The 10,169-nt window shown below is 50.5% G+C and overlaps 1 protein-coding gene across 1 annotated transcript; it reads left to right on the plus strand.

Annotated features, from left to right (window-relative positions):
* The first annotated feature begins 485 nt into the window (after window positions 1-485).
* Window positions 486-9,966, plus strand: LOC142093577 (uncharacterized). Its single transcript, XM_075174870.1, has 3 exons — window positions 486-505; window positions 5,970-7,808; window positions 9,823-9,966. Exons 1-2 carry the CDS (start codon window positions 486-488, stop codon window positions 7,144-7,146), a joined length of 1,197 nt encoding a protein of 398 aa, XP_075030971.1. The 3' UTR covers window positions 7,147-7,808; window positions 9,823-9,966.
* Window positions 9,967-10,169: the final 203 nt, after the last annotated feature.

Genomic DNA, 10,169 nt, shown 5'->3' on the forward strand with positions numbered 1-10,169 from the left:
GAGGGCTGGTTTTGTTCCTTGGGCTATGGTTTTCTTTCTTGGGCTCTGGCTTTGTTCCTCGGGTCCTGGTTTTTTTCCTCGGACTCTGGTTTTGTTTCTTGAGGGCTGCTTTTGTTCCTCGGGCTCTGGATTTGTTCCTCGGTTTCCGGTTTGGTTCCTCGGGCCCTGGTTTTATTCCACGGGCTCTGGTTTTGTTTCTATGGCCCTCGTTTTATTCTTCAGGCCCTCCTTTTTCTCCCTCGGCCTCTGGTTCTGTTCCTCAGGTTCTAGTTTTGTTCCTTGGGCACTGGTTTTGTTCCTCGGGCTCTGGTTTTCTTCCTCGAGGGCTGGTTTTGTTCCTCGGGTTCTGTTTTTTTCTTTGAGTTCTGGTTTCCTTCCTCACGCTCTGGTTTTGTTCTTCGAGGTCTGGTTTTCTTCCTCGGGCTCTGGTTTTGTTCCTCAGGCTCTGGTTTTGTTCCTCGGGCTCTGGTTTTCTTCCTCGGACCATGTTTCTTTATCTCGAGGGGTGGTTTTGTTCCTCGGGCACTGGCTTGGTTCCTCAGGCCCTGGTTTTTTTCCTCGGGCTCTGGTTTTGTTCCTCGGGCTCTGGTTTTCTTCCTATGGCTCTCGTTTTATTCTTCAGGCCCTCCTTTTTGTCGTTGGGCTCTGGTTTTGTTCCTCGAGCTCAAGTTTTGTTCCTCAGGCCCTGGTTTTCTTCCTCGGGGTTTCCTTTTGTTCCTCAGGCCCTGGTTTTCTTCACCGGGGTTTCCTTTTCTTCCTTGGGCTCTGATATTGTTCCTCGGGCTTTGGTTTTGTTCCTCGGGCTCTGTTTTTGTTCCTCGGGCTCTCCTTTTCTTCCTCGGCATCTGGTTTTGTTCCTCAGGCTCTGGTTTTCTTCCTTCGGCTCTGGTTTTCTTCCTTGGGGTCTGGTTTTCTTCCTCCGGCTCTGGGTTTGTTCCTTAGGCTCTGGTTTCCTTCCTGAAGCTCTGCATTAGCTCCTCGGGCTCTGCTTTATTTCCACGGGCTCTGGTTTCGTTCCTTGGGATCTCGTTTTCTTCCTCGAGATCTGTTTTTTTTTTAAGAGGTCTAGTTTTCTTCCTCGGGCTCTGGTTTTCTTCCTCGGGCTCTATTTTTCTTCCTCGGGCTCAGGTTTTGTTCCTCAGTTTCTGGTTTGGTTTCTCGGGCTCTGGTTTTCTTCCTCCGGCTCTCGTTTTGTTCCTCAGGCTCTGGTTTCCTTCCTGAAGCTCTGCATTAGCTCCTCGGGCTCAGTTTTGTTCCTCGGGCCCTGCTTTATTTCCACGGGCTCTGGTTTTGTTCCTTGGGATCTCTTTTCTTCCTCGAGATCTGGTTTTGTTCCTCGAGGGCTGATTTTGTTCCTTTGGCTACGGTTTTCTTTCTCGGGTTCTGGCTTGGTTCCTCGCATCCTGGTATTGTTCCTAGGGCTCTATTTTTGTTCCTCGGGCTCTTGTTTCCTTCCTCGGGCTCTGGTTTTGCTCCTCGAGAACTGTTTTTTTTCCTTGCGCTATGGTTTTTTTCTTGTGCTATGGCTTTATTCCTCGGGTCCTGGTTTTTATCCTAGGGCTCTGGTTTTGTTCCTCGAGGGCTGGTTTTGTTCCTAGGGCTCTGGTTTTGTTTCTCGGTTTCTGGTTTGGTTCCTCGGGCCCTGGTTTTATTCCACGGGCTCTGGTTTTCTTCCTGTGGCCCTCGTTTTGTTCTTCAGGCCCTCCTTTTTGTCCTTGGGCTCTGGTTTTGTTCCTCGGGCTCTGGTTTTCTTCCTTTGGCACTGGTTTTGTTCCTCGGGCTCTCGTTTTCTTCCTCGAACTCTCGTTTTGTTCCTCGGGTTCTGGTTTTGTTCCTTGAGCTCTGGTTTTCTTCCTCGGGCTCTGGTTTTCTTCCTCGGGCTCTGGTTTTGTTCATCAAGGTCTGGTTTTCTTCCTCGGGCTCTGTTTTGTTCCTCGGGCTCTGGTTCTGTTCCTCGGGCTCTGGTTTTGTTCCTCGGGCTCTGGTTTTCTTCCTTGGGCTCTGGTTTTCTTCCTCCGGCTCTGGTTTTGTTCCTCAGGCTCTAGTTTCCTTCCTGAAGCTGTGCATTAGCTCCTCGGGCTCTGTTTTCTTCCTCGGGCTCTGCTTTATTTCCACGGGCTCTAGTTTTGTTCCTCGGGCTCTTGTTTTCTTCCTTGGGCTCTGGTTTTGCTCCTCCAGGGCTGGTTTTGTTCCTTGCGCTATGGTTTTCTTTCTTGGGCTCTGGCTTTGTTCCTCGGGTCCTGGTTTTTTTCCTCGGGCTCTGGTTTTGTTCCTCGAGGGCTGGTTTTGTTCCTAGGGCTCTGGTTTTGTTCCTCGGTTTCTGGTTTGGTTCCTTGCGCCCTGGTTTTATTCCACGGTCTCTGGTTTACTTCCTATGGCCCTCGTTTTGTTCTTCAGGCCCTCCTTTCTGTCCCTCGGGCTCTGTTTTTGTTCCTCGGGTTCTGGTTTTGTTCCTTGGGTCTGGTTTTTTTCCTTGGGCTCTGGTTTTCTTCCCCGAGGGCTGGTTTTGTTCCTCGGGTCTGGTTTTGTTCATCGAGGTCTGGTTTTCTTCCTCAGGCTCTGGTTGTGCTCCTCGGGCTCTGGTTCTGTTCCTCGGGCTCTGGTTGTGTTCCTCGGGCTCTGGTTTTGTTCCTCGGGCTCTGGTTTTGTTCCTCAGGCCCTGGTTTTATTCCTCGGGGTTTCGTTTTGTTCCTTGGGCTCTCATTTTGTTCCTCGGGCTTTGGGTTTCTTCCTCGGGCTCTCGTTTTGTACCTTGGGGTCTGGTTTTGTTCCTCGGGCTCTAGTTTTGTTCCTCGAGGGCTGGTTTTGTTCCTTGGGCCATGGTTTTCTTTGTCGGGCTCTGGCTTGGTTCCTCGTGCCCTGGTTTTCTTCCTCGGGCTCTGGTTTTGTTCCTCGGGCTCTGGTTTTCTTCCTTTGGCACTGGTTTTGTTCCTCGGGCTCTCGTTCTCTTCCTTGAACTCTCGTTTTGTTCCTCGGGTTCTGGTTTTGTTCCTTGAGCTCTGGTTTTCTTCCTCGGGCTCTGGTTTTGTTCCTCGGGCTCTGGTTTTTTTCCTCAGGCCCTGGTTTTCTTCCTCGGGGTTTCGTTTTGTTCCTTGGGCTCTCATTTTGTTCCTCGGGCTTTGGTTTTGTTCCTCGGACTCTGGTTTCCTTCCTGAAGCTCTGCATTAGCTCCTCAGGCTCTGTTTTGTTCCTCGGGCTCTGGTTTTCTTCCTCGGGCCCTGGTTTTCTCCCTCGGGGTTTCCTTTTGTTCCTTGGGCTCTGATATTTTTCCTCGGGCTTTGGTTTTGTTCCTCGGGCTCTGTTTTTGTTCCTCGGGCTCTCCTTTTCTTCCTCGGCATCTGGTTTTGTTCCAAGAGCTCTAGTTTTCTTCCTCAGCCTCTGGTTTTCTTCCTCGGTCTCTGGTTTTCTTCCTTGGGCTCTGGTTTTCTTCCTCCGGCTCTGGTTTTCTTGCTCCGTCTCTGGTTTTGTTCCTCAGGCTCTGGTTTCCTTCCTGAAGCTCTGCATTAGCTCCTCGGGCTCTGTTTTGTTCCTGGGCTCTGCTTTATTTCCACAGGCTCTGGTTTTGTCCCTTGGGATCTCATTTTCTTCCTCGAGATCTGGTTTTGTTCCTCGGTTTCTGGTTTGGTTCCTCAGGCCCTGGTTTTATTCCACGGACTCTGGTTTTTTTCTTATGGCCCTCGTTTTGTTCTTCAGGCCCTCCTTTTTGTCCTTGGGATCTGGTTTTGTTCCTCGGGCTCTGGTTTTCTTCCTTTGGCACTGGTTTTGTTCCTCGGGCTCTCGTTCTCTTCCTCGGACTCTCGTTTTGTTCCTCGGGTTCTGGTTTTGTTCCTTGAGCTCTGGTTTTCTTCCTCGGGCTCTGGTTCTGTTCCTCGGGCTCTGGTTGTGTTCCTCGAGCTCTAGTTTTGTTCTTTGAGCTCTGGTTTTGTTCCTCGTGCTCTGCTTTTCTTTCACGTGCTCTGGTTTTGTTCCTCGGGCTCTGGTTTTGTTCCTCAGGCCCTGGTTTTGTTCCTCGGGCTCTCGTTCTCTTCCTCGGACTCTCGTTTTGTTCCTCGGGTTCTGGTTTTGTTCCTTGAGCTCTGGTTTTGTTCCTCGGGCTCTGGTTTTGTTCCTCAGGCCCTGGTTTTCTTCCTCGGGGTTTCGTTTTGTTCCTTGGGCTCTCATTTTTTTCCTCGGGCTTTGGGTTTCTTCCTCGGGCTCTGGTTTTGTACCTTGGGGTCTGGTTTTGTTCCTCGGGCTCTAGTTTTGTTCCTCGAGGGCTGGTTTTGTTCCTTGGGCCATGGTTTTCTTTGTCGGGTCTGGCTTGGTTCCTCGGGCCCTGGTTTTCTTCCTCGGGCTCTGGTTTTGTTCCTCGGGCTCTGGTTTTCTTCCTTTGGCACTGGTTTTGTTCCTCGGGCTCTCGTTCTCTTCCTCGAACTCTCGTTTTGTTCCTCGGGTTCTTGTTTTGTTCCTTGAGCTCTGGTTTTCTTCCTCGGGCTCTGGTTTTGTTCATTGAGGTCTAGTTTTCTTCCTCGGGCTCTGGTTTTGTTCCTCGGGCTCTGGTTCTGTTCCTCGGGCTCTGGTTGTGTTCCTCGAGCTCTAGTTTTCTTCTTTGAGCTCTGGTTTTGTTCCTCGTGCTCTGCTTTTCTTTCACGGGCTCTGGTTTTGTTCCTCGGGCTCTGGTTTTGTTCCTCAGGCCCTGGTTTTCTTCCTCAGGGTTTCGTTTTGTTCCTTGGGCTCTCATTTTGTTCCTCGGGCTTTGGGTTTCTTCCTCGGGCTCTGGTTTTGTACCTTGGGGTCTGGTTTTGTACCTCGGTCTCTAGTTTTGTTCCTCGAGGGCTGGTTTTGTTCCTTGCGCTATGGTTTTCTTTGTCGGGCTCTGGGTTGGTTCCTCGGGCCCTGTTTTTTTTCCTCGGGCTCTGATATTGTTTCTCGGGCTATAGTTTTGTTCCTCCGTCTCTGTTTTTGTGCCTCGGGCTCTCCTTTTCTTCCTCGGCATCTGATTTTGTTCCAAGAGCTCTAGTTTTCTTCCTCGGGCTCTGGTTTTCTTCCTTGGGCTCTGGTTTTCTTCCTCCGGATCTGGTTTTGTTCCTCAGGCTCTGGTTTCCTTCCTGAAGCTCTGCATTAGCTCCTTAGGCTCTGTTTTGTTCCTCGGGCTCTGGTTTTGTTCCTCGGGTTCTGGTTTTGTTCCTTGGGGTCTGGTTTTGATCCTCGGGCTCTGGTTTTCTTTCACGGGCTCTATTTTTGTTCTCGGGCTCTTGTTTTCTTCCTCGGGCTCTGGTTTTGCTCGTCGAGGGCTGGTTTTGTTCCTTGGGCTATGGTTTTCTTTCTTGGGCTCTGGCTTTGTTCCTCGGGTCCTGGTTTTTTTCCTCGGGCTCTGGTTTTGTTCCGCGAGGGCTGGTTTTGTTCCTAGGGCTCTGTTTTGTTCCTCGGTTTCTGGTTTGGTTCCTTGGGCCCTGGTTTTATTCCACGGGCTCTGGTTTTCTTCCTATGGCCCTCGTTTTGTTCTTCAGGCCCTCCTTTTTGTCCTTTGGCACTGGTTTTGTTCCTCGGGCTCTCGTTTCCTTCCTCGAACACTCATTTTGTTCCTCGGGTTCTGGTTTTGTTCATCGAGGTCTGGTTTTCTTCCTCGGGCTCTGGTTTTGTTCATCGAGGTCTGGTTTTCTTCCTCGGGCTTTGGTTTTGTTCCTCGGCCTCTGGTTGTGTTCCTCGGGCTCTGGTTGTGTTCCTCGGGTTCTCGTTTTCTTCCTCGAGCTCTAGTTTTGTTCTTTGATCTCTGGTTTTGTTCCTCGGGCTCTGGTTTTCTTTCACGGGCTCTGGTTTTGTTCCTCGGGCTCTGGTTTTGTTCCTCAGGCCCTGGTTTTCTTCCTTGGGGTTTCGTTTTGTTCCTTCGGCTCTCATTTTGTTCCTCGGGCTCTCATTTTGTTCCTCGGGCTCTCATTTTGTTCCTCGGGCTGTGGTTTCCTTCCTGAAGCTCTGCATTAGCTCCTTAGTCTCTGTTTTGTTCCTCGGGCTCTGGTTTTGTTCCTCGGGTTCTGGTTTTGTTCCTTGGGGTCTGGTTTTGATCCTTGGGCTCTGGTTTTCTTTCACGGGCTCTATTTTTGTTCCTCGGGCTCTTGTTTTCTTCCTCGGGCTCTGGTTTTGCTCCTCGAGGGCTGGTTTTGTTCCTTGCGCTATGGTTTTCTTTCTTGGGCTCTGGCTTTGTTCCTCGGGTCCTGGTGTTTTTCCTCGGGCTCTGGTTTTCTTTCTCGAGGGCTGGTTTTGTTCCTAGGGCTCTGGTTTTGTTCCTCGGTTTCTGGTTTGGTTCCTCGGGCCCTGGTTTTATTCCACGGGCTCTGGTTTTCTTCCTATGGCTCTCGTTTTGTTCTTCAGGCCCTCCTTTTTGTCCTTTGGCACTGGTTTTGTTCCTCGGGCTCTCGTTTTCTTCCTCGAACTCTCATTTTGTTCCTCGGGTTCTGGTTTTGTTCCTTGAGCTCTGGTTTTCTTCCTCAGGCTCTGGTTTTGTTCATCGAGGTCTGGTTTTCTTCCTCGGGCTCTGGTTGTGTTCCTCGGGCTCTGGTTCTGTTCCTCGGACTCTGGTTGTGTTCCTCGGGCTCTTGTTTTGTTCCTCGAGCTCTAGTTTTGTTCTTTGAGCTCTGGTTTTCTTCCTCAGGCCCTGGTTTTCTTCCTCGGGGGTTCGTTTTATTCCTTGGGCTCTCATTTTTTTCCTCGGGCTTTGGTTTGGTTCCTCGGGCTCTGGTTTCCTTCCTGAAGCTCTGCATTAGCTCCTCAGGCTCTGTTTTGTTCCTCGGGCTCTGGTTTTTTCCTCGGGCTCTGGTTTTGTTCCTCGAGGGCTGGTTTTGTTCATTGGCCTATGGTTTTCTTTCTCGGGCTCTGGCTTGGTTCCTCGGGCTCTTGTTTTCTTCCTCGGGCTCTGTTTTTTTTCCTCGGGCTCTGGTTTTCTTCCTCAGAACCTGTTTCTTTACCTCGAGGGGTAGTTTTGTTCCTCGGACTCTGGCTTGGTTCCTCGGGCCCTGGTTTTTTTCCTCGGGCTCTGGTTTTGTTTCTCGAGGGCTAGTTTTGTTCCTCGGTCTCTGGTTTTGTTCCTCAGTTTCTGGTTTGGTTCCTCGGGCCCTGGTTTTATTCCATGGGCTCTGGTTTTCTTCCTATGGCCCTCGTTTTGTTCTTTAGGCCCTCCTTTTTTTCCTTCGGCTCTGGTTTTGTTCGTCGGGCTCTGGTTTTCTTCCTCAGCATCTGGTTTTGTTCCTCGAGCTCTGGTTTTGTTCCTTGGGCACTGGTTTTATTCCTCAGGCTCTCGTTTTCTTCCTGGGACTCTCATGTTCTTCCTCGGGTTCTGGTTTTGTTCCTCAGTTTCTGGTTTGCTCCTCGGGCCCTGGTTTTATTCCACAGGCTCTGGTTTTGTTCCTATTGCCCTCGTTTTGTTCTTCAGGCCCTCCTTTTTGTCCTCTGGCTCTGGCTTGGTTCCTCGGGCCTTGGTTTTCTTCCTTGGGCTCTGGTTTTGTTCCTCAGGCTCTGCTTTTGTTCCTCGAGGGCTAGTTTTGTTCCTCGGCCTCTGGATTTGTTCATCGCTTTCTTGTTCAGTTCCTCGGACCCTGTTTTTATTCCACGGGCTCTGGTTCTCTTCCTATGGCCCTCGTTTTGTTCTTCAGGCCCTCCTTTTTGTCCTTGGGCTCTGGTTTTGTTCCTTGAGCTCTGGTTTTATTCCTTGGGCACTGGTGTTGTTCCTCGGGCTCTCCTTTTCTTCCTCGGACTCTCGTTTTCTTCCTCAGCATCTGGTTTTGTTCCAAGAGCTCTAGTTTTCTTCCTCGGGCTCTGGTTTTCTTCCTCGGGCTCTGGTTTTCTTCCTTGGGCTCTGGTTTTCTTGCTCCGGCTCTGGTTTTGTTCCTCAGGCTCTGGTTTCCTTCCTGAAGCTCTGCATTAGCTCCTCGGGCTCTGTTTTCTTCCTCGGGCTCTGCTTTATTTCCACGGGCTCTGGTTTTCTTCCTTGGGATCTCGTTTTCTTCCTCGAGATCTGGTTTTGTTCCTCGGGCTATGGTTTTATTTCTCGGGTTCTGGCTTGGTTCCTCGGGTCCTGGTTTTGTTCCTAGGGCTCTATTTTTGTTCCTCAGGCTCTTGTTTTCTTCCTCGGGCTCTGGTTTTATTCCTGAAGGGCTGGTTTTGTTCCTTGCGCTATGGTTTTCGTTCTTGGGCTCTGGCTTTGTTCCTCGGGTCCTGGTTTTTATCCTCGGGCTCTGGTTTTGTTCCTCGAGGGCTAGTTTTGTTCCTAGGGCTCTGGTTTTGTTCCTCGGTTTCTGGTTTGGTTCCCTGCGCCCTGGTTTTATTCCACGGGCTCTGGTTTTCTTCCTATGGCCCTCGTTTTGTTATTCAGGCCCTACTTTTTGTCCCTCGGGCTCTGTTTTTGTTCCTCGGGTTCTGGTTTTGTTCCTCGGGCTCTGGTTTTCTTCCTCGAGGGCTGGTTTTGTTCCTCGGGTTCTGGTTTTGTTCATCGAGGTCTGGTTTTCTTCCTCGGGCTCTGGTTGTGCTCCTCGGCCTCTGGTTCTGTTTCTCTGGCTCTGGTTGTGTTCCTCGGGCTCTGGTTCTGTTCCTCGGGCTGTGGTTGTGTTCCTCGGGCTCTGGTTTTGTACCTTGGGGTCTGGTTTTGTTCCTCGGGCTCTAGTTTTGATCCTCGAGGGCTGGTTTTGTTCCTAGGGCTCTGGATTTGTTCCTCGCTTTCTCGTTCGGTTCCTCGGGCCCTAGTTTTATTCCACGGGCTCTGGTTTTGTTCCTATGGCCCTCATTTTGTTCTTCAGGCCCTCCTTTTTGTCCTCTGGCTCTGGCTTGGTTCCTCGGGCTCTGGTTTTCTTCCTTGGGCTGTTTTTTGTTCCTCAGGCTCTGGATGTGTTCCTCGCTTTCTCTTTCGGTTCCTCGGGCCCTGGTTTTATTCCACGGCCTCTGGTTTTCTTCCTATGGCCGTCGTTTTGTTCTTCAGGCCCTCCTTTTTGTCCTCGGGCTCTGGTTTTGTTCCAAGAGCTCTAGCTTTCTTCCTCGGGCTCTGGTTTTCTTCCTCGGGCTCTGTTTCTTCCTTGGGCTCTGGTTTTCTTCCTTGGGCTCTGGTTTTCTTGCTCCGGCTCTGGTTTTGTTCGTCAGGCTCTGGTTTCCTTCCTGAAGCTCTGCATTAGCTTCTTAGGCTCTGTTTTGTTCCTCGGTTTCTGGTTTGGTTCCTCGGGCCCTGGTTTTATTCCACGGGCTCTGGTTTTCTTCCTATGGTCCTCGTTTTGTTCTCCAGACCCTCCTTTTTGTCCTTTGGCACTGGTTTTGTTCCTCGGGCTTTCGTTTTCTTCCTCGAACTCTCATTTTGTTCCTCGGGTTCTGGTTTTGTTCCTTGAGCTCTGGTTTTCTTCCTCAGGCTCTGGTTTTGTTCATCGAGGTCTGGTTTTCTTCCTCGGGCTTTGGTTTTGTTCCTCGGGTTCTGGTTCTGTTCCTCGGGCTCTGGTTGTGTTCCTTGGGCTCTCGTTTTGTTCCTCGAGCTCTAGTTTTGTTCTTTGAGCTCTGATTTTGTTCCTCGGGCTCTGGATTTCTTTCACGGGCTCTGGTTTTGTTCCTCGGGCTCTGGTTTTGTTCCTCAGGCCCTGATTTTCTTCCTCGGTGTTTCGTTTTGTTCCTTGGGCTCTCATTTTGTTCCTCAGGCTGTGGTTTCCTTCCTGAAGCTCTGCATTAGCTCCTTAGGCTCTGTTTTGTTCCTCGATCTCTGGTTTTGTTCCTCGGGTTCTGGTTTTGTTCCTTGGGGTCTGGTTTTGATCCTCGGGCTCTGGTTTTCTTTCACGGGCTCTATTTTTGTTCCTCGGGCTCTTGTTTTCTTCCTCGGGCTCTGGTTTTTCTCCTCGAGGGCTGGTTTTGTTCCTTGGGCTATGGTATTCTTTCTTGGGCTCTGGCTTTGTTCCGCGGGTCCTGGTTTTTTTCCTCGGCGTCTGGTTTTGTTTCTTGAGGGCTGGTTTTGTTCCTAGGGCTCTGGTTTTGTTCCTCGGTTTCTGGTTTGGTTCCTCGGGCCCTGGTTTTATTCCTCGGGCTCTGGTTTTTTTCCTATGGCCCTCGTTTTGTTCTTCAGGCCCTCCTTTTTGTCCTTTGGCACTGGTTTTGTTTCTCGGGCTCTCGTTTCCTTCCTCGAACTCTCATTTTGTTCCTCGGGTTCTGGTTTTGTTCCTTGAGCTCTGGTT

The sequence above is a fragment of the Calonectris borealis genome, chromosome 27 (genome assembly GCF_964195595.1).
Source record: "Calonectris borealis chromosome 27, bCalBor7.hap1.2, whole genome shotgun sequence".
Classification (NCBI taxonomy): domain Eukaryota; kingdom Metazoa; phylum Chordata; class Aves; order Procellariiformes; family Procellariidae; genus Calonectris; species Calonectris borealis.

Bases quoted from the DNA above. Each gene is read 5' to 3' on its own strand.
- LOC142093577 (XM_075174870.1), top strand. From the start codon at position 486: ATGTTTCTTTATCTCGAGGG. The intron at 506-5,969 runs GTGGTTTTGTTC...TTAGCTCCTTAG, and splicing joins ATGTTTCTTTATCTCGAGGG to TCTCTGTTTTGTTCCTCGGG.